Here is a 23,804-nt window from a genome sequence, read left to right as displayed (position 1 = left end):
TATTGGATTGGTGGAAGCACAATAGACATTGAAATTATTCGTCAAAATTTAGAGAGACAAGTTTTTCAATCTACATCTTTTCACTTATCGGGTGTTACAATTTTACCAAAAAAAACCTCGGTGTAATTAAAAATAAATCACTTAATACACATCATATTAAATTTTGTAAATTTTCTGACCGAGATGTTTAATATCTTCAACAATATATGTTTTTTTTTTTTTTTTTTTTTTTTAAAGACATAAAAATGAAGAAGTTGGTGGACAAGAAAAGTGAAAGGAAGGTGGGAAGGAAAGACTGCTTTTCTTGTGCCTTAACTCTTTGAGACGTACTTGAGCAAGGTAAGCTTTTTTAGGTCAAGACAAATACCAAAGTATCACTCAATGAAATATTCAATCGCAACAAATCTTATGGCAATATTTAATTTTTTTTTTTTTTGTCACAGTGGTTCTCACCTGCCATTAAGAAAACTTTGTGACAAATTACCAAACACCTTTCGGTTAACCTTAGTAATTTATGTTAATTCAAACGAAAAGATTGTGAAGCGCAATTATGTTTGTATTCGAGACTATGCATTTGATTTGACACAAGCATATTCGTTTTCACGATGTTAATAATTACGGACCGAGTTAAACTCGGGATCTACTCACATAGTGGGTGAGTGGATATCAACCTAATGAGGTTAATCTTGATAAGGATTTAGGATTATCTTGAAGAGGGGTATGAATGTAGCCATAAGTACTAAATGGAGAGTGATTAGGCACTAATAAGATTCTAAGTTATTGTGAAAAAGGTGATGAGCACATGAAACACATTCGTGGAATATCATAATGAAATAACTACTATGTGAGATGACTAATTATTTAGTAAAGATGGAACAAATAATCATAAATTGAAGATTAGGAGAACACTTTATTATGCAACAATTAGCGAGATTCATCACTAGTCATAAAATACATGCAATATTGTGCACTACCAATTCAGCTCTCGGTCTTGCAAATCATTTATTCGATAAGTTACTATCACCGTTAGAGTATTGCAACAAAATATTAAGTATGACATGATCAGCCAACTGGTCAGGTCACTCTAAAAAGGGTGAGATGAGTGTTTTTAAGTTATACATATATGGAGTGGATGATATTCAGTTTGCGATAGTACTTTATTCTGTTTCGAGAGTGCTTAATTGTTAAACTGATTAGTCTATCTTACCAAAGTTTTTCTCATTGATTGGAAACTAGGTTTAAGAAGAAAATTTATAAATCAAAATTCAAAAATAAAATGAGGGGAGATTGCAAATGTGCCTATTGTTGATAGATGTGGGGGAAGTCGTTAGATTTTCTAGGTTATGTGATGAGACATTGACACTGTGATTAGAGCAGGAGAGACAGTTTACCAAACTCCCCAAAAATCAATGACGTTCACTGTTTGGACGTCCTCGTCAGAGGGTCATCAGTTGTTCTTAGGCCATCTCTAACCAAAAGGTCTAGATGGCCAGAGGGCCAAAAATAGCTCGCAAACCGTCTCCAACCGAGGGCTAGGTCAAATGGCTCGTGGGCCTCACGCGACAAAAAAGGGCCAACTAGTTGGCCCAACCCAACCAGCCAGCTAGCCTTGGGCCAGGTTGGATTTTGAATTCAACGGTTACTAGCTGACGTCAGCCAGTCATTACATTTGATTTTTTATTTTATTTTTACAGTTTTTTATTTTGTTATTTTTTTTTACAATTTTTTTTTAAAATTTCATTTTTTTTAAATCTATTTTTTCCTATAACTTCCTAAGTCATTAAATAACATAAAGTCACATGAAACAACATTAAACAAAAAAAAAAAAATTAACAACCTCAAACTTAAACAACATTAAGTTGCATGTTGACGTCAGTTACCGTTGGATTTGATTTTTATTTTTGGCCAAATTTTTTAAAAAAATATTAAAAAATTCTCATTTTCCTAAATTTAAGTTCTTGTATTTTTTAAATTTAAGATGTAGTTTTTCAATTTAAGTTGTTGTAATTTTTAAATTTAAGTTGTTGTAATTTTTAAATTTAAATAATAAATTATGTTTGGCCTTATGACCTTTTGGCCCTCGGTTGAATATGGTTTTTTGTCATTGGGCTATGTTTGGCCTTATGGCCCTTGGTTGGAGATGGTAAGAAATATGACCCTGCATTGTTCATTACAATATTAAATTTTTAAAGGGCTAGAGGCCATCTCCAACCAAAGGAGTGCCAGATGGCTCATTTTAGCCTTCTGGCCCTCCAAGAAATTAATCTTTTAATCAATAGTGCATGACCATATTTCTTACCATCACAAACAGAAGGCTAGAGAGTCATAAGGTCAAACATAATTTTTATGTTGTTTAATGGCTTAGGAAGTTATAGGAAAAAAAAAAAGAATTTTTAATTTTTTTTTAAAATTTTGTAAAAAAAAAAAAAACAAATATAACGGCTAATTGACATCAGCTAGCCGTTGCATTCAAATTTGTAGCCGGTTTGGGCCAGCCGGTTGATCCTTGGTCATTTTTTGTCCCGTAGGGCCCACGAGCAATTTGACTTAGCTCTCGTTTGAAGATGATTTTCGATCTATTTTCGATCCTCTGAGCTTCTGAATTATTCGATTGAAGATGACTTTACCCTATGCACAGCAACCTCAAGCCCGTACGAGAAAACGTGTCGGCCCTAGGTTTTATGGACCACCTGGGAATACACGCCATCGCCAGAGAATCCCGTTCGTACAGCTGTAGAAAAAGCAGCAGCGGAGGGAGGTGGTGGGGTCCACCTAGGAATACAGTCATGAAATTGGATTTGGCGCTGGCGGCTGAAGTCACAGCAGGACCCTTTCACGCGCGCCTGTTCGTGGTCCCCACCTTCCCCATTTGCCTACGCCCTATTGGCCGAAAGAGAAAAGGCATCCTCTTCGTCGTTTTCTACTTTGTCTTACAACTACGGGGCCCACTTTGGTGATGATCCAAATTCTCTACTGTAGTCTGTATGCACCATAGTGGAATTTGTTGAATTGAGTTGTGTTAACGACGGTGGCCGCGTATTAAATGGTTGGCCCCTATTGCAATCAAAGCTTGAGGCTTTGATAATGCTACTTGATCACATGATATGTTTGACTAACTTCACAATTCAGTGCGACTCTCTAACTCTTTGTACTTTGGTTTCATTTCAGTGCTGGTTTTGCCTTATGCAATAGCTCAACTAAAAATTCTATCACGTGAAAGAGTTGGATGCTATTTCCACTTAAGGGTAAAATACACTCTCTTAATTTCCCGAGCACAAGTTTAGGTCCACCCTCGATGGAACGAATTTTGGTCGTTTAGTAATTTCGAGAATGAGAAATTGCTACGAATTTTGCGTTCAAGGTCTTGAAATTTTGGTTGTTTCCAAACCTAGTGAAGGGGGAAAGGTCATATCATCTTTTCTTGTATCATGTAACTTTTCTTTGAGGGGGGAAGAAAAGAACGAGAGAATCCCGCCCATGCTACAAGGTGTCCTTCCTATTAAGACAAAAGAAGTCAGTAGAGACTTGGAGATGGATGCATCTAATCCCTAATTAGTTAAATCACTTGGCCCACCCAATCCAGACCGTACGATTCATTGTCTTGGATCATGTCCCAGCAATTCATCCAAATTGTTCTGCCAAGTAGCAAACTGATCTGTCTTTGAACAGCCAATCCCAACTCACATGATTCCCCTCACTCTATTTGCAGTAATGGGCCTAGTCGAGGCCCAAAAAAAGATCCAATTCCAACTTCAATTCTTAGAGTTCGACTGCTACTGTTCAGGCTTCAGAGTTCAGAGTTCAGACCAACCTTATTGTCACACTCGTCTTTCTTATCCACTACAGAGCTGTTCTTGAATTGCTTTTAAAATGACTAAAAGCGTTTTTGATGAAAATATTTTTGGAACCTCGCTTTTGAATTGAATAAATTAAAAGAGAACTAAATGATGTTAACAAGGTGAGTAGTGCAAATAGAAAAAGGGAGTGTAAAAATCACTACCCGGTTGGGTAGGATTTCACGCACACAATAACCAGTATGAAGTTATTATCATATGAACTCAGCCAGTCTAAAACAGAAGCAATCCATAACCAGCCAAAGATAACTTCATATTTGCACATCAAACTTTGAGATTGTGCATCAAAATGTAAACAGTCATGTTATAAAACATGGCACTGCGTATTGGCTGACACGACAATGCTTCTTATCAGCAATGTTCTTTATGTTCTGTTGCGTGACTAGGGATGCAGTGGTATCTCAAATTAATCACGCATTGTCACAGTGAAATGTGAAGATACACAACAATGCCCAATTGGCTCGCAATAGTGCCAATTCGTTGTAGGTAAACTTAGAATGCTCGCAACAAAATGCACGAAGCATGCTAAACAACTTAAGAAGCTGTATGTTCTCATTACAAAATCTTCGCAAACACAAGATTTAGATACAATTATAAAAAAATATTGAATCAGTGAACTGAACAATACTAACAGTTACATATATTATATGCAAATGCAATGTACATAAATGATCAAGGAAGGCTAGGAGAAAGGGAAGGTTTTGCCACCTTGAGCTCACCGCAATCACTGATATAAATGGTTTTGAGAGGCTTATTCCACAGAGCCCGAGCATTCCCAGCTCTCTCGTCCCCCAAAAACTCTGCAAAATCATTGAATTGCTGTATCTTCTCCGAGGGCCTGAACGTTGGTATGGCAGCTATGGCCGTCACAACATCCATACCTAAACAAACAGAGCAGCCAAAATTAATCAAACTTCAAAATTCGGAACAAACTAGGGAACGAAAATGAAATGGGAAATGTAGTCCGCAATTCCGTTTTCTGCTAATGAAGTTCTTCACTAATATATGTGATACATACAGGGTCTGTTTCGGATTGCTTCTTCAGCAAGCATTTTTTGTTTATAAGCGCTTCTGCTAGAATTGCTTTTATCATAGACACATTGATTTTTATTAAACTACAAGTGCTTATTGGGAAGTGGTATCCCAGAAGTACTTCCTGAAGTAACTGACTCTCGAGAAAGTGCTAAATCAGAAGCACTTTGGTGGTCTGAAAGCACAAAACTAAAGGAATGCAGAGGAGAAAATGGAGTGCGGAAATTAAATACGCCGAAAAAACGTTCGAACCTTCGAGCACCGAGCCGAAGACGATGTTCTTGTAATCGAGGTCGGGGCAGGGTCCGGGTCCGGTGGTGATCAAGAATTCGACATTTCGGTATTCCGGGTCCAGCTTGATGTCGTCCTCGTCGTCGTTCTCGGAGAGGTTGAGGGAGAGGAGGCCGGGGCGGGAGTGGGTGAGAGCGAAGGATTTTGAATCGACGGTCTCGGTGTTCCGGGCAAGGCCGGAGGGTCGGCGGACGTCTCCGGGCTTGTCGCCCTGATGGCCGGCGAGGAAGAATTGGCCCGGGAAAAGCTTGTGGACGAGAGTGCCCTTGTAGGCGGAGGAGGTGCACATGGACTTGAAATTGGCGACGGTGAGGGGGACGAGGTGGCCATAGAGGCCGAGGACGAGCCGGCCGAGTGGGATGGAGTCGGGGCAGAGATTGGGTTTCGGGTCGGGCGAGGACAATGGGCGGAAGTAGGTGGGGCAGAGGCTGAAGTCCATGAAGACGCGGTCGGTGATGGTGGTGTCGGGCGGCGGGGGAGGAGGGGGAGAGGCGGAGGAGGGTGGGGGTTTGAGGGTTAAGGAGAGAGGGGTAGAGAGGAGGAGGGAGCGTCGGGTCAGGTGGGTAATGGGGTTCGGGTTTTGGCGGTGGTGGCGGGAGAGAAGAGGTGGTGGACCTAGTGGTGGAGTTACGGAGCAGCCCATTAGGTCGGTTGGGTTGGATTGAGATGTCTTTTTTCTTCTTTTTTTTAATCTGATTTGGGGCTTTGGAGGTAACCGAGAGATAGCCACGGAGGGGATGGTGGGCCTTACTTTTGGATAATTAATTATTTATATTTATTTCATAGTAACTCGCCGTTAACTCAGTGAATTTTTTTTATACCATTATTTCGAAAATATAAGTTCATAAACTATAATATACGGTCAATTTCAATTAAATTTTTATACCATTATTTCATAAACTATAATATCCGGTCAATTTCATCTTTACTATAAGATGCAAAACTACTATGTGAAATTTTCTTTTCATTTAATTCACAGTGTAACCCTGACAATTGTTTCACGACCCTTAATCAAATCCGAATAACATGAAATAACATATTTCATGTCAAATTTTTCAACGAGTCAGGTCATTGTTGGATTATCCGTTAGGAATACTGTTAATAAATCGGATCATTAATGGATCACCATTAAGAGCTTGTTAAAATAATAGGTATGACATGTAAACGACACAAACACAACCTGTTTGCCAGGTCTAGACATTAAGCATGACAATTTCTTGTATGACCTATTAACTCGATACAAAATGATGTGATCTGTTAATAACGATTTGAATCGATATCGGGTCACTTGTTGAGAACCAGTTAAATAATAAATTGGACACGATTCAATTCGTTAAAATAATAGATATCTAAGTGTGCAAATCACTTGACTTAAAACAAGGAACGATTGCTTTGATTTTCACAGAAGGGGGAGATTGACAATTTTTAATAGTTTAGACTTTAATTTTATTTGTGTAATAATAAGAAATAAATCAACACTTAACTCCAAAAGGCCATACCATAATGGAGGGATTTGGAAAGTTTCGGCATGAAGTGTTTGTGGGGAAAGACTGATATTTAGGGTTTAAAAAACAGCTTCGGTTTTCTTGTTTGGCAAAGTCACTATGATTGAAAACAAACTTTATTTTTCGCTCTTTGACTGTCGAAAAGATTTGAGGTTTGGGTGTTGAAATTTGTAATTTGAATCCATTTTCATAAGTTTGAGATTGGATTGTGTGACATTTATTGATCGATTGAGTTACGTTTAGATGTTGGAAATTTGAAGATTTTCCAGGTTTGGTGGCAACTACCGAAATTCTTGCTTTTTTCGATTTGCAGATCGATTAAAAAAAAGAGGATGACAAATGAAATCATAGATTGGAAATCTGAGGCAAATCCTGTGTAGGGTTCATGAGTACATTAACTGTCATTGTTCCTTGATATCCTTTGCTAATTCCTCATTGTTCTTTGTTTTCATCGTTGTTTTAAACGCATAAGCAACTACCTTCAACTAGAAACTACGAAGAATCCACTTCAGATGTTTAGTGCAGCCTTCTTATGTTTAACTTAAGGTTTGTGATATGTGAGTCCGATATTCATGTATCTTGCTTATGTGTTTGCCTATTGTATCACATATTGGTATGAATCCAAACTAAAATATCTTGTGCATGACCAAGGAAAGTTTCAAAGAAATAAGCACTTACCAAAAAAAGCCAAAAGGTTGCCTTTGTCAGGTGAGCTTTAAGCTGGCAGATGACGTTTTGCAGCTCCAGTCTGTCGCCCCTGCCTATCTGTCGTTAGTTGCTCAACTGTCAGACCTTACTTAGCGCTGAACTAAATGTATAATTATTTGTCTGAGTGATGCACCAAATGTATGATTATTTTTTTGAGTGATGAACAAATGTTTCATGCACTTGGTGACACAGAACTGCCGAATGCAGATTAGAGGAGGATATGAATCGAGCAGACAGGAAGCTCATTTGATCAATGTGTGAATCCCGTGAAACAAGTCCCGTGGTGTGGAAAATTTATTTCTTTCTTCTTTTATCTTTGTTGATGATAGTTCAAATAGGTACTGAAACATTCATCTTATCGCTCCCACTCTGGCATAGAAATGACGAAGAATAAGCTTAGCTTCCATGGCTCCTCAAGAGAAGAGTTTTTTAGTATCAAGACGGGTGTGTTTGTTATTTCCTGTCATAAATCCTTTATAATCTGTTTGTTTTGAAATTATGACTTACCAACTTGGAGTAGAGTCTGTAGACTTTAGCTGTAAAGATGCAGCTAGTAATATATGCTACGATTTACGCCAACATGCATCATCTATGTGTCCAATCCGTTCGTGTACGTGGAAAACGTGATTTGAGAAACATATGAACCCCATCATTCCCTGGAATTATCCTTCTGCCTCTGTCAGCGTAGGAGTTGAACCTTGAACCTCAGGCCTGACCGAACTATAGTGCAAACAGAGATTTTAATAGTTGAAACAGAAGAGACTGGTTTCCTTGGTCAATATGATGAACAGTTTGGAAGGGAGACATAAAAGTATTCAGACTTAGGTTAAAGAAATAGTTAATATATTCAAGATAATTACGTATTTACAAAATACCGTCTCAATTCATCATATTTCATCAGATCCGGGATATGATATGGTTCCGAAGGATGAATTGGATATGGACAGTTCCAATAAGATTTCATTCTTGAACAAAAATCCATTTTTTGATTTATTTCATCTATTCCATGACCGGAACAGGGGGATACACGTTACACCACGATTTTGAATCAGAAGAGAGATTTCAAGAAATGGCAGATCTATTCACTCTATCAATAACCGAGCCGGATCTGGTGTATCATAAGGGATTTGCCTTTTCTATTGGATTGGATCAAAAACAATTCTTGAATGAGGTATTCAACTCCAGGGATGAATCGAAAAAGAAATCTTTATTGGTTCTACCTCCTATTTTTTATGAAGAGAATGAATCTTTTTATCGAAGGATCAGAAAAAAATGGGTCCGGAGTATATATGGAGAAGTAGTATCCTTCTTGTGCAATTTGTGGTGTAAAAGAAAGTCTGCACACGATGTTTACAAGAAAGAAAAATGGGGGGAAGTTGGGAGGGTTCTAGGAGAGCTGTATGTCTAGATATAGAGCGAAACAAATAAACGAAAGATTTACTTCTCATCTGCTCACCTTTTCCTTTTGCTTGCTGTGTCAAGCTCTCTGAATCTTGTCCGTGACATGATACAGCGCGTTCAGGTCTTTTTTGTCCCATACTGATGAGCCACCGAGAAGAACGAGACTGTTTCTTGGGGAATGAAATATTCGTTTTCTGAGGGCAAGAGCAAATATCCTTCAAGTTGTGAAGTGCGCAGCTGCAATTGCGGTGGTATGGCCTGTGTTCAATCTCCATGTCCTGCATTAATATACTTACTTCAATGACGCATTGAAGCATCACCGCTGCAATCCCAAGGATCATCTGTCCTACCTCTCTTCTCTCCTAAGCTTTAATTTCTTAAGTGAAAATGCAAGTGTGAGTGTGTATCTACCAATGAAGTTTGTGAAAAGGTGTGCTTCCTTTTTTTACGTGTGTATGTCTTTGAAGTGCTTCTCTTACATATTTATGCAGAGCGCGGAGGGTTGTTTCTTCACGGAAGTAGTGGAGTAACCAAGAGTAGAATTTTTGTTAGTTCTGTTACCTCGTTGAACTCAAGAGAAGTTTAGCAATGGTGGTGGTTCTTGGGAAATCATTATTTGTTTTCTGCTTTTGTTTTTGATGTGGCCTTGTCAAAGTAGTTATTCAACAAGACAACTGTTTTTTCTCGAAAATATCAGCTTCTCAAACACACGCTTGGAGAGAGAGAGAGAGAGAGAGAGAGAGAGAGAGAGAGAGAGGGAGGGAGGGAGAGTTTAGACAAAACAAGTGATCGTTGTAAATGTGGGACTTTAACATAGTTTTCTCCATAATAGCGTCTGTAAACTAATCTCGTCAACAATCCTGTTGTTATGAGTGTACGACGTCTCCGTTTTAGCATGGTGTCGCAATCCTCTCTCTGTGTACCTTTTAACTTGATATCAACAATTATGGATCTCAATGGCTCTATTACACATTTCTGTTGAAATTTTTTACATTGACCGGTCCGGGGCTCATTCTAACGACACCGATACTGTCCCTAATTTTACCATCTACCTAATTCGTCAGGGATTACCTAAGCGGCTTCGGTATTAGTTAGAGTAGGGTAATCATATTTAAAGCCACCCTTGTTGACTTCCCCCATCGATAAGGGACTGCTAACACATACCCTCACGTGTAAGTTGTAATCCCATTTAGTGGTTCACACGTGGAAATCCATACATGGGCAATTGAAACTTAGAGGTCGGCTCCAATGAAGTCCAAACTTGTTTTCAATCTTTCCAGGAAGTGACTCTTAAGAACTCAGAGACCGGCTCTATGTTAAGAGTCCAAGCTTGTTTCCAAGCCCACATTTCCTTATGACAAACCTTTGGCTTGCACGGGCCCGTAACCGTGGACTCTAATACCATGTTGAAATTTTTTTTATATCGACGAGCCCCAGGGGCCCAAACTTGTTTTCAATCTTTTCAGGAAGTGACTCTTAAGAACTCAGAGGCCGGCTCTATGTTAAGAGTCCAAGCTTGTTTCCAAGCCCACATTTTCTTGTGACAAGCCTTTGGCTTGCACGGGCCCGTAACCGTGGACTCTAATATCATGTTGAAATTTTTTTTAGATCGACGAGCCCTGGAGGCCCCACTTTAACGACACCGATACTGTTCCTAACTTTACCACTTGCCCAATCTGTTAGGTGTGAGGTTTTACCACAAAAAGCCTCGGTATTAGTTAGAGTAGGGTAATCATATTTAAAGCCACTCTTGTTGACTTCCCCCACCAATGTGGAACTGCTAACCATTTCTTTCCATTATCGGTGAGTTCTCATTACTTAGAAATAACTAAAAACCACTATCATTGTAAACACTAGCTGATTCAATCCGGCGGTTTTCCCGCTTCACTTATTTTCCTGCTTCAATCCGTTTCATGATCATTTCATTTCTGTATATGGCGGCCCTGTAATCTTGAATATTGACTGCCTGCTTCCATTTGATAAACAATAGTCTGATACGAACTTGTTGCTTTGTGCGATGAATTTGAAAATTCCTGACTTTATCTTTTGTTTTAAGTTGATAACACAGTGCAACTATCTTATGTGTACTTAAATCTTTAAGTGAACTTCTCACAATAACTTCCGATATCACATATTTAAAGAAATGTAAGTCCTTTAGACCTATTAGAAACTTCAGCTAAACGGTGGAATTTTATACTAAACTTAAATTACACATTAATATAGTTCGCATATAAATCCGGATTGTCATGTATTTTGTGTTTTCCACAGATTTAGGATGTCTTCAAATTTTCTTTAGAGTTCAAAGTACTCATAATCGCCATTTTCACCTCATTATTGGTTTGCAAGGCACATGCTAGGGATGTACGTATTTGTCTCTTCTTGTCTGTATTTTTCTCTCGTATGTGATAGACTCCAAATGTTAGCTTGATATAAAATCTTGAATATTTAATGCTCCTACTACATCATCTGTAATACAATCTCTCTCTCTCTCTCTCTCTCTCTCTGATAACTATTCGATCACTTATTGAGTGTAATCTAACTGTATTGCTCTGAATTAATCCTGCAATTTTGTTGTTTTGTAGTGAATGCAAACTGAAATTGGGATGCAGTTTTTACATTAAGTACCTTTCTTTCGGTTTCAAACTTTCCCATTTTATTTTGGCAATGTGTCTTTGCTTAAATAAAAAAAGTTTTGATTGTAAAAAAAGTCGGTTGATTGAGTGCTTCATTATTTAGGTGATGTTCGAAACCACAAGTTAACATGCAGAGTCCAACTAGGGAACATCCGCAGCGGAAGGAAGAAAAGATAAAGATTCAATTAAAAACCAACAAAATAATAATTAAAATAAAACAACATGTTTTTCAAGGCCTTGTGATTTTCAGATCTCTTATCTCTGTATATCTCTTCTATATTTCTCCTTTACATAACAAAAACAGAAACATAATCGAAGTAATCTACCTTGTATTTTCATTGCCACCAAAATAACCTCTTTTCTCACCTCTTGAATTTTCATCTCTTTTCTTGTGTCACATGTTTTCTAGTTGTTTCTAATACTTACTTATATGTCTTCTATGTTGTAATTTATGAATATACAATTATATATATATTTTAAATATGAGTAAACATTTATTTATATGTTATATAATAAATTTAATTAAAATTAAAAAATTTGCCTAGGCCCTGCCTAGACGCTTAGGCGCTAGGCCCTTGCCAGCTAACTGACTAGCACTCAGCGCCTTTTAGAACCTCCGATCTAAAAAATTTTGTGCAAAGAAAACTAGAGGCAAAACGATGAAGTAAATTGTAGAATGTGGAATGTAGAATGTAGAATGCAACCAAACATAAAAGTGGAGTGCAGAATCGACCGGGAAGAGAAGAGCATATGAACTCAGACAGTCAGATTCTGTGGTTGAATAAGTTTGTTGTATGTATGCAGTTTCAGTTGCATCGAGCAAAAAGGTGACAATGTTTAATTACAGGAATATGTACTGAGTTGAATTTACATCCGGACGAAGGTAGAAGAAATTAAACTAACCTACAAACACCAACTTCTCCAAATCAATTGGATCTTTTGAGTAAGTACTAGTGCTGGGGAGTACTAATTACGGACAAGAATAAGATGGTGAGAAACTAACAAAAAAAAGTTGCTTCTCACTTCCCAATTAATCTTTTAACTTCTAAATTCTAACTCACCAGTAATCATCGTGCATGAGATCAATCCAGATCTATCGCCTATGTGGCAAGGCCGGATTATGAACCCCAGTCACACTGTCGCCGTTTCTGGTGGATGTGGACGTGGACAAGTCTCCAACAAGAGGAGAAGAAAATTTGGAAGTTGCTGATGCTTGCATGCACAGGGAACGATCGCTCCACGACTGTTTCTTGGGAAAGGAAATGTTCCTTTGACAAGCATTGGAGCAAACATCGGCCTTGGAGTGTAGAGCGCAACTGCAGTTTTTATGGTAAGGCCTTCGCTCAATCTCTGTGTCCTGCATTGAAAGGCTTCCTTCAAACACACACTGAAACATCATCCCGGCAACTGCTGCGCTAGACAGTCTCCTCAGTTGAATTGAATCTCTTGTATTCGTTTGTTTGCAAGGCTGTGAGAAGAGTAGGCTGTGTAGCTAATTTAAGTGTTTGTGTTAAGTTCGAGTGTGTTGATACTGTTGCATGGTTTCTAAAACATTTATATAGAAGAGGGGATCGATATATGATAAAATAACTATAGATTAGGTGTGGGGGAAATCAAGAAAAAAAATGTTTATGCCGTTATTCCCACGTACTCTACTCTTGTTAAACTACTTGAGACAAGTTTAATTAATTATGGATTAATTAATTATGGGGTCCTTGCCAAAGTGGAGTAGGAGAGCAAGACAAGCGTTTTTTTCTAGGGCAGTTCAGCTTTGTGAAGAATAGAAGAACTCGACTCAGCTTTTTGTTTTTCAGCTCGGCTTTGGCACCCAAGTATTGGTGGGGTTTTGGCTTTTAATAGCATAGATTGATCAACAAGACGTTATTTACCTAACTAGTTAGAAAGGCTGCTCATTTTATTATTAGGGCATTGCTTGTTGGTGGCTAAATCTATGAAACAAACTGACAAAGGTACGAGTCAAGCATCACTTTTCGTTATACAAGTAAACGACCCGCTAATCACTCATGTGGAAGCATAGTGTGGTTTTGTGCTTCCATTATTATATTAAACTGCATCACATAGTGTTGAGATGTTGGATCTTAATTTTGTTCTTACTTCTATTTTGTTCATCAAGTTTTCATCGATATATAGTTCTAGGAAACTTTGAATTGGTTAGAAAATTTCATTGAAATTTGGCATTTTCCCACTTCTGGCACATTAAACTATGAAGAAGTAGGACTGCATAAACGATTCATTCAACTGATATAGCATCCCATTTTTCCTTAAATTTGACTGTTGAATTTTATAGTCATGCTGTTAGTCTTGACTCTTGAGTACGAATTTGTTAACGTGGTGATAGGGAAAGAGAGATTGCATTCTAAACGTTCTATGTGGTTCACTTCTATAAGGATAGAGACAAATTGCATTCAACTTAATTAGAAATCAAAGAAGACTGTTGCTTGGTCTTGATTTGTCTTCGAAACTCGGTCTACGAATTTGTGACCAAGTTAACTAACCTTTAATTTTTGCTTCACCTAGACAAATCTTTGTAACTTATTTGACTGGAGCCGTGCCTTTCGTCAAACTAAAATTCCTCATGACAGTAGAATGACCTGAATCTTTCTCCTACAGGAAACAAAGGTGAATTTTTCCCAATTTTATTCTCAAACAAAGAAATTATGAAGAGACGTAGTGAGACTTTAAGGTATAAGGTATTGCCTTTATTCATCGACCTTCATTATGAGTGATAACAATTTTTTAATTCTCTTTTAAATATGCAACTGATATCAGATCATGTAAGCTGTTCTTCTCATCTAGCAGTTAACATATATTTTTTTAGGAAGTGCTTTTCGTAACGAGTGTTTTCATGGAAGTGTGGAGTAACCAAGAGTAGAAACTTGTTAATTCTGTTACCGCATTGGACTCGAACGAAGTTTGCTATGGAGGAGGTTCTTGTGTGGTCTTGTGAAGGTAGTTATGCAACAAGGCAATTGTTTTTTTCTTGAGAAAATCAGCTTCTCAATGTGGAATCCTTAAGCTTTGCCCGTACACGCGCACACACGTTGCATTCATAGAGAGTCAAGACAAAGGCTGGCCTTGGTTCAGCTTTAGCAATCGTGGTAATTGTAGGGTTTTAGCATAGTTTTCTCCATAATAACGTCTTTTAACTAATCTTGGTACCAATTATATATTTTATGACTGTTTCTATGCAACAACATTTTGGCTTTAGCTGATTCTCGTCTCCTCTCTCTCTCTCTCTCTCTCTCTCTCTCTCTCTCTCTCTCTCGTTTTTGGTGAGGATCATGCTGTTACTTAATTCAAGAGACACCAGCACAAGTCATTTTTGTTAGAACATAAAAAATGCTGTTTAACTTTGTCCTTCACAAGAAGAATCATTGTGTTGCTTGATGTGAGTAGAAGCCCCCTCTTGTCATCTTTCTAACGGTTCTACCTTTCAGCTTGATATGAACAATGATGGGTCTCAACAGATCTCCTACACAATTTTCTAGTATACTCGTGGTATCCTATACCCAGAATTTTCGTCGAATTTAACCAATTTGTTGGCACAAAATCTATGCATATATAGTACCAAAATGTCAGTTGTAGAAATAAGCTAGAGCGTGACTTAGCTTGACATCAATTGCCACCATTAAAATAAAAAAGTTTGACAGTAAGAAAAGACAACTCTTTCTCTTCTCCTTGTTTTCCTTTTCTTTTTAAAAGTAATTGTATAAACGACCAAAAAATAATTTAAACAACTTATGCTTTCATTTTGTCCATACATGCGTATAGTTGAACAGCCTAAGAAATGTTAAGGTATTTTTTTAGATTCTTGTTCCCCTATGTCAAACTAAAAAGATGATATTCATCTTGAAAACTTTGTAAAACACGGAAATTAAATGGCTCAAATGGTAATGACTACACAGTCCGAGTGCTAAAAAGATGTTAATGTGACCACAAATACAAGTACAGACCGAATTAGGAAGATAAGAGCATATGAACTCTGACTGTCAGGCTCTCGGTTCTAATAAGTCTGATATGTATGTGTATATATGCTGTTTCAGATGCATTGAGAAATGGTGACAATGGTAAATTAGGGAGAAATATGTAATCCAAAGATTTACATTTGGATGAAGGTAGAAGAAATTAAACAAACCCACAAGCACGAATTACTCAAAATCAATTTGATCTTTTGAATAGTACTAGTGCAGGGGTACTAGTAATTATGAACAAGAATAAGAACATGAGAAACTAGGAATTAAAATTACTTCTCAATTCCTAACCTTTTAATTTCTTCTAACTCATCCGTAATCTTCGCATCAAGTTAGCCTCTGAGAGGTGTCTATCTATCGTTTATGTGATAAGGAATTCTGCCCATTCAGACTCTTTCTTTTTTCGGTGGATGTGGAAATGTTACCGGCGAGAGGAGAAGAGAATTTGAAGTAGCTAACCCCTGCATGCGTAAGGAACTATCACTCCATGACTGCTTCTTTGGGAATGAGATGTTCCTTTGACATGCATTGGAGCAAATACCAACCTTGGAGTGCAGAGCGCAATTGCAGTTCTTATGATATGGCCTTCGCTCAATCTCTGTATCTTGCATTGAAAGGCTTCCTTCGAACACACACTGAAACATCATCCCGGCAACTGCAGCGCTAGACATTCTCCTCAGTTGAATTGAATCTCTTGTACTAGTTTGTGTGTAAGGCTGTGAGAAGAGTAGGCTGTGCAGCTAATTAAGTGTTTGTGTTATGTTCGAGTGTGTTGAAGCTGTTGCATGGTTTCTAAAACATTTATATAGAAGAGAGGATAAATGTATGATAAAACTATAAATTGGGTGTGGGGGAAATCAAGAAAAAATATTTGTGCTGTTATTCCCACGTACTCTACTCTTGTTAAACTACTTGAGACAAGTTTAGTTAATTATGGGGTTCTTGCCAAAGTAGAAAGGAGAGCAAGACAAGCGGTTTTTTTTTTTTTTTTTTCTAGAGCCGTTCAGCTTTGTGAAGAAGGGAAGAACTCGACTTGGCTTTTCGTCTTTCGGTTCGGCTTTGGTACCTAACTATTGGTGGGGTTTTAATTAGCATAGATTGATCCGCAAGACGTTATTTACCAAACTAGTTAGAAATGCTGCTCATTTTATTATTAGGGCATTGCTTGAAGGTGGCTAAATCTATGAAACAAACTGACAAAGTTACGAGTCAAGCATCACCTTTCGTTATACAAGTGAACGAACCGCTAATCCTCACGTGGAAGCCTAATATGGTTTTTTGCTTCCATTATTATATTAAACTGCATCACGTAGCGTTGAGATGTTGGATCTTTTGTTCTTACTACTTTGTTCATCAAGTTTTCATCGATATATACTTCTAGGAAACTTTAAATTGGTCAGAAAATTTCATTAAACTTTGGCATTTTCCTACTTTTTGCACATTAAACTATGATGTCGGACTGCGTACGATTTATTTAACTGATATAATTCCCCATTTTTCCTTAAATTTGGCTGTTAAGTTTCTAGTTATGTTGTTAGTCTTGACTCTTGAGTACGAATTTGTTTTGACGTGGTGATGGGGAAAGAGACGGATTACATTCTGAACGTTCTATGTGGTTCACTTCTATACGGATAGAGACAAATTGCTTTCAACCTGGAAATCAAAGAAGAATGTTGCTTGGTCTTGGTTTAATGTCTCAGAAACTCACTGTACAAAGTTGTGACTAAAGTTAACTAACCTTTAATTTTTGCTCCACATAGACAAATCTTTGTAACTTATTTGATTGGGGGCCGTGCCTTTCGTCAAACTAAAATTCCTCATGCCAGTAGAATGACCTGAATCTTTCTCTTACAGGAAACAAAGGTGAATTTTTACCAGTTTACTCTTAAATGAAGAAATTATGAAGAGAGAATTTTTTCAGTGCCCTTATTCATCACACCTTCATATGAGTGATAACCAATTTTTAATTCTCTTATAAATTGCAACTGATATCAGATCATGTAAGCTGTTCTTCTCATGTTTAGCAGTTACCACATATATTTTCTGCAAGTGCTTTTCGTAGTGAGTGTTTCTTCATGGAAACCGTGAAGTTACCAAGAGTAGAAACCTTGTTAATTCTGTTACCCTGTCTAACTCGAGCGAAGTTTGCTATGGAGGAGGTTCTTTGTGTGGTCTTGTCAAGGTAGTTATGCAACAAGGCAATAGTTTTTTTCTTGAGAAAATCAGCTTCTCAATGTGGAATCCTTAAAGCTTTGCCCGAACACGCGCGCAAACGTCGCATTCATAAAGAGTTAAGACAAATGCTGGCTTTGATTTAGCTTTAGTAATCGTTGTAATTGTAGGGTTTTAGCATAGTTTTTTTTATTTTTTATTTTTAATCCAGAATAACGTCTTTTAACTAATCTTGGTATCAATTGTATATTATGACTGTTTCTATGCAACAACATTTTGGCTTTAGCTTAGTCTCCTCTCTCTCTCTCGGTCTTGTTTTTGGTGAGGATCATTCTGTTACTTAATTCAAGTAAAAGACACCAGTACTAGTCATTTTTATTAGAACATAAAAAATGCTGTTTAACTTTGGCTCCTTCACAAGAAGAATCATTGTGTAGCTTGATGCGAGTAGAAGCCCCTCTTGTCATCTTTCTAATGGTTTTTTTTTCTTTATACCTTTCCGCTTGATGTTAACAATGATAGGCCTCAATAGATATCTTCCACAATTTTCTAGATGATTTTCGTCGAATTTAACCAACCTGTTGGCAGCAAATCTATGCATGTATAGTACCAAAATGTCAGTTGTAGAAATGAGTTAGAGAGTTACTTAGCTTGCAACAGAATGGTACACAACATCAATTGCCACCATTAAGATAAAAATGTTCGACAGTAATATATAAAAGATAACTCTCTCCTCCTTATTTTGTTTTCCTTTTAGATGAAATTGTATAAATTGCCAAAAAATATTTAAACAACTAATGTTTTCTTTTTAGGGCTTCTCTTGTCTTCACTTGTTCGGCATGCCACTCCTCTTATAGAGATTCTTTCACTTCTGCACTCAGATTTTTTGGGCATGACAACCTACAGGTTTGTCTCCTCTTCTTGATAGGTGATTTTCTTTTTTACCTAATCTTTTTGGATTTTCCTTTACGTTTTGCAACTTGTCTTGTAGGTTCTTACCTTTTAGGTTTATAGAGGCGTTTAAGCATATGTCCACTCAATCTGTATTCTCTTTTTCAAGAGGGTAATGTCTATGTTCCTCCCTTTTTTTCTTGTATTTTCATTTTCAAAAAGGGGTAAGGTGTATGTCCCTCCCCCCCCCCCCACCCTTTTTTTTTCCTTGTATTTTGTTTTTCTTGTCAATCTAGAAAAACTGCGCGCTGGGTCTTTATTTCATCGCCACGTTCAAACGGCTTGGTAGAAAAATCTGGAATTTTGACATGAATATCTTGAAACACTCACAAACATCCTTCAATTGGAAGCACTCCAAAATTCATCTGTTTGATCACTTTTTTCTCTAAAGAAAGTCAAATGTCATACATTAGAAATATATAAGAAAGTATCAAAATTTTACAAAAATAACCAATAAACTAATACTAAGAATAGGGTAAAATATATGATATTATATGGATTCATCATGTCCTCCTTTTTTTTTAAGGAAAACTAATGAAAATGTCTTGAAAACTTTGAGTTATAACGATAAGGACAAAATAAATGGTAAAGTAAATAGTACTAGGATTGACTTTTTAGTGTAAAAATGTGGTTTTTCGTTAAAGTGAACAGTACCATGAGCTTTTTGTTAAAGTTTCTTTTTTTTTTCTTTCTTGTATTTCGTTTTTCTTGCTTTATGAGGAATAAGGTTTATGTCCCCCCTGCTAGGTGTAACTTCTTTTTTCATATTAATAAATTCCCCTTGTTCCATCGAGGTTTTTCCAAAAAAATAAAAATAAAAATTTGTCCATACATGCACAGTTGAACTGCCTAATAAATGCTATTTTTTTTCCTTGTTCCCCTATGTAAACCTAATTAAAGATATTCATCTTGAAAACTTTATAAAACACATAAAAAAATGGCTCAAATAGTAATGACTATACAGTGCTAGTGCTGAAATGATGTTTATGCAACCAAAAATATAAGTAGAGACCGTAGAATTATAGGAGATATATAAGAGCATATGAACTCGGACTGCTAGACTGTCACATCCCAACCCGAACTTCACCACATCCCGGGCTACTCTCTACCGTAGCACGATATTGTTCGCTTTGGACCCCAACCTCGCCCTCACGATTTTGTTTATGGGAACTCACACGAAAACTTCCAAGTGGGTCACCCATCTGGGAATGCTCTCGCCCAACCTCGCTTAATTTCGAAGTTAAGATGGAACTCGAAGCCAATGAGTTCTCAAAAAGCCACGTGCTATATGGAGATGGCAATGTACATATAAGGCATAGAGGATCCTCTCGTGCTATATGGAGGTGAGTATGTACATATAAGGCATGGATGATCCTTTCCCCTGGGCGATGTGGGATCTAACAAAACAAACCCGCTTAGGGGCCCGATGCCCTCGTCGGCACACTTCTGGTTAGGGATTGACTCTGATACCAAATTGTCACATTTCGACCCGGACTCTCCCACATCCCGGGCTCGCCTTTACTGTAGCACGATATTGTCCGCTTTGGGCCCCGACCACTCTCTCACGAGAACTTCCCAGTGGGTCACCCATCCTGGGAATGCTCTCACTCGAACTCACTTAACTTTGGAGTTCCGATGGAACCTGAAGCCAGTGAGCTCCCAAAAGGTCTCGTGCTATATGGAGGTGGGCATATACATATAAGGTATAGAGGATCCTCTCCCCTGGATGATGTGGGATATAACACAGACTCTCGGGTCTAATAAGTCTGTTGTATGTATGTATATATGTTGTTTCAGTTGCATTGAGACATGGTGACAATGGTAAATTAGGGGAGAAATATGTACTCCAAAGAATTTACATTTGGATGAAGGTAGAAGAAATTAAACAAGCCCACAAGCACCAATTACTCAAAATCATTTTGATCTTTTGAGTAGTACTAGTGCAGGGGTACTAGTAATTATGGACAAGAATAAGAACATGAGAAGCTACAATTAAAATTGATTCTCAATTCCTAACCTTTTAATTTCTTCTAACTCCACCGTAATCTTCGCATTAAGCTAGCCTTTGAAAGGTGTCTATCGTTTATGTGATAAGGAATTCTCCCTATTCACACTCTCTTTTCAATGGATGTGGACATGTTGACGGCAAGAGGAGAAGAGAATTTGGAAGTAGCTAACCCCTGCATGCGTAAGGAACTATCACTCCATGACTGCTTCTTTGGAAATGAAATGTTCCCTTGACATGCATGGGAGCAAATACTGGCCTTGGAGTGCAGAGCGCAACTGCAGTTCTTATGATATGGCCTTCGCTCAATCTCTGTATCCTGCATTGAAAGGCTTCCTTCGAACACACACTGAAACATCATCCCAGCAACTGCTGCGCTAGACATTCTCCTCAGTTGAAGTGAATCTCTTGTACTAGTTTGTGTGCAAGGCTGTGAGAAGAGTAGGCTGGGTAGCTAATTAAGTGTTTGTGTTATGTTCGAGTGTGTTGAAACTGTTGCATGGTTTCTAAAACATTTATATAGAAGAGAGGATAAATGTATGATAAAACTATAAACTGGGTGTGGGGGAAATCAAGAAAAAATGTTTGTGCTGTTATTCCCACGTACTCTACTCTTGTTAAACTACTTGAGACAAGTTTAGTTAATTATGGGGTTCTTGCCAAAGTAGAAAGGAGAGCAAGACAAGCGTTTTTTTCTAGAGCTGTTCAGCTTTGTGAAGAAGAGAAGAACTCGACTTGGCTTTTTGTCTTTTGGCTCGGCTTTGGAACCTAAGTAGTGGTGGGTTTTAGCTTTTCATTAGCATAGATTGATCCGCAAGACGTTATTTACCTAACTAGTTAGAAATTATGCTCATTTTATTATTAGGACATTGCTTGAAGGTGGCTAAATCAATGAAGCAAACTGACAAAGTTATGAGTCAAGCATCACTTTTCGTTATACAAGTAACGGCCCGCGAATATATCAATCACGTGGTAGCATAATATGGTTTTGTGCTTCCATTATCATATTAAACTGCATCACATAATGTTGGGACGTTGGATCTTTTGTTCTTACTACTATTTTTTTTTTCGTCAAGTTTTCATTGACATATAGTCCTAGGACAATTTAAATTGGTTACAAAATTTCATTAAACTTTGGCATTTTTCTACTCTAGGCTCATTAAACTATGAAGTAGTAGGAATGACAATTCATTCAACTGATACGATTTCCCATTTGTCCTTCAATTCTACTGTTGAATTTTCTAGTTATGTTGTTAATCTTGACTCTTGAGTACAAATTTATTTTGATGTGGTGACAAGGAAAGAGACGGATTGTATTCTGAACGTTGTATGTGGTTCACTTCTATAAGGATAGAGACAAATTGCATTCAAACTTAATCAGAAATCAAAGAAGAATGTTGCTTGGTCTTTGTTTGTCTTCGAAACTCAACGAAGTTGTTACTTAGTTGACTAACTTTTAATTTTTGTTTCACATAGGCAAATCTTTGTAACTTATTTCATTGGAGCCGTGCCTTTCATCAAACTAAAGTTCCTCGTGCCAGTACAATGACCTGAATCTTTCTCGTACAGGAAACAAAGGTGAATTTTTCCTAGTTTTACTCTCAAATGAGATTATGACAGAGAGAATTGTTTCAGTGGGACTTTAAGGTACACGGTATTGCCTTTATTCATCACACCTTCATATGAGTGATAGCAATTTTTTAGTTCTTTTATAAATTGCAACTAATATCGGATCATATATGTAAGCTGTTCATATAGCATTTAACATATATTTTTGATTGAAGTGCTTTTCGTAGCGACTGTTTATTCATGGAAGTGTGGAGTAACCAAGAGTAGAAACTTTGTTAATTCTGTTACCCCGTTGAACTCAAGCGAAGTTTGTTGAGAATCAATGTCATTTGTAGGTGAAGTAAATGTGTGAGGTTGGTGAAATAAGTGGAGGTTGTAGGTGAAGTAGGTGGATGTTGTAGGTGAAGTAAGTGTGTGAGGTTGGTGAAGTAAGTGGAGGTTGTAGGTGAAGTAGGTGGATGTTGTAGGTGAAGTAAGTGTGTGGTGTAACTTTCATTTGGTTTGCTATAAATACCCAAGTCCCCAAGCATTGTATATCATCCAAGAAAAAAACAAAGTCTTGAGCTAAATAAGAAAAGTTTTGCTAATTAGTTTGTTTTGTGAGCTTTCTTTAAGAGTGTGCTCTATTTTCTTCTTCTTGGGATCATTAGAGTTATCTTGGATACTCTTCTTATTCAACAATTGGTATCTAGAGCCAAGTCGGTCAGGGATCATTCTTGGTAGAGCATTGGTTGTAAAGTCTCTTGAAATTCCGAGTATGCTCTGTGGTTGCAGTTTTGACTGATCTTCCACATCAGAAAAAATTTCTTGAGATTATTGCTGGGGTTATCACAAACCTTGAGAGGGAGCTTCTTTGTGTCGAGAGTAGTGTATTACTCTGCACGGTAGTCACTCAAGCTTGTTCGGTGTAGTCAAAGTCTTGCCGATACGATGGGTGATCTTCAAGTTGTTGGAGGAATCAAGAAGCTCAACAACCAAAACTATAACACGTGGGCAACGTGTATAGAGTCTTACCTTCAAGGTCAAGACTTGTGGGAAGTTGTCGGTGGTAGTGAAGTTACACAACCGGCAGCGGAAGATGCTAACGGCGTCTTGCGGAAGTGGAAAATTAAAGCAGGCAAATCAATGTTTGCTTTAAAGACCACAATAGAAGAAGAAATGTTGGAGCACATTCGGGATGCTAAAACGCCAAAGGAAGCATGGGACACTTTTGTTACACTCTTTTCGAAGAGGAACGATACAAAATTGCAACTTCTCGAGAATGAGCTGCTATCGATGGTACAACGCGACATGACGATTGCCCAGTACTTTCACAAGGTGAAGTCGATATGCCGCGAAATTTCAAAATTAGATCCAACAGCTCCTATTGAGGAAACCAGGATGAAGAGAATAATTATCCATGGTTTGAGACCCGAATATCGAGGGTTCATTGCCGCTATACAAGGATGGCCGACACAACCATCGCTTGTTGAGTTTGAAAATTTGCTTGCAAGTCAAGAAGCTATGGCCAAGCAAATGGGAGGAGTCTCACTGAAGAGTGAAGAGGAAGCGCTCTACACCAACAAAAGCAAAGGCACCTTCAAGCGGTACACTGGTAGTGGATCTAAAAAGGATGGAGAAAAGGTGCAAAGTCACCAAGAAAATGGAGGCTCTCGTCCAGGGGGAGCTTGGAAGAATCGCGGTAATAGTAA

At 37.8% G+C, this 23,804-nt stretch overlaps 1 protein-coding gene across 1 annotated transcript; it reads right to left on the bottom strand.

Moving 5' to 3' along the window:
* Positions 1-4,366: 4,366 nt before the first annotated feature.
* On the bottom strand, positions 4,367-5,835 carry LOC103949132 (peptidyl-prolyl cis-trans isomerase CYP28, chloroplastic). The gene is made up of 2 exons (XM_009360233.3): positions 5,139-5,835; positions 4,367-4,735 (listed from the first exon to the last, which is right to left on the bottom strand). Exons 1-2 carry the CDS (start codon positions 5,818-5,820, stop codon positions 4,527-4,529), a joined length of 891 nt encoding a protein of 296 aa, XP_009358508.2. The 5' UTR covers positions 5,821-5,835; the 3' UTR covers positions 4,367-4,526.
* Positions 5,836-23,804: the final 17,969 nt, after the last annotated feature.

This window comes from the organism of the source record quoted next, unplaced genomic scaffold (genome assembly GCF_019419815.1).
Source record: "Pyrus x bretschneideri cultivar Hongxiangsu unplaced genomic scaffold, Pyrus_bretschneideri_v1 Contig1, whole genome shotgun sequence".
Classification (NCBI taxonomy): Eukaryota; Viridiplantae; Streptophyta; class Magnoliopsida; order Rosales; family Rosaceae; genus Pyrus; species Pyrus x bretschneideri.
The sequence above is the reverse complement of the archived record's forward strand: the minus strand, read 5'-3'. Positions and strand labels throughout refer to the sequence as shown.

What these genes read in the sequence shown, in the direction of transcription:
- LOC103949132 (XM_009360233.3), bottom strand. Translation starts at nt 5,820, where the DNA reads ATGGGCTGCTCCGTAACTCCACCACTAGGTCCACCACCTCTTCTCTCC. An exon ending in CTTCGGCTCGGTGCTCGAAG is followed by an intron (nt 4,736 to 5,138) that starts GTTCGAACGTTT and finishes CTGTTTGTTTAG; the next exon opens with GTATGGATGTTGTGACGGCC.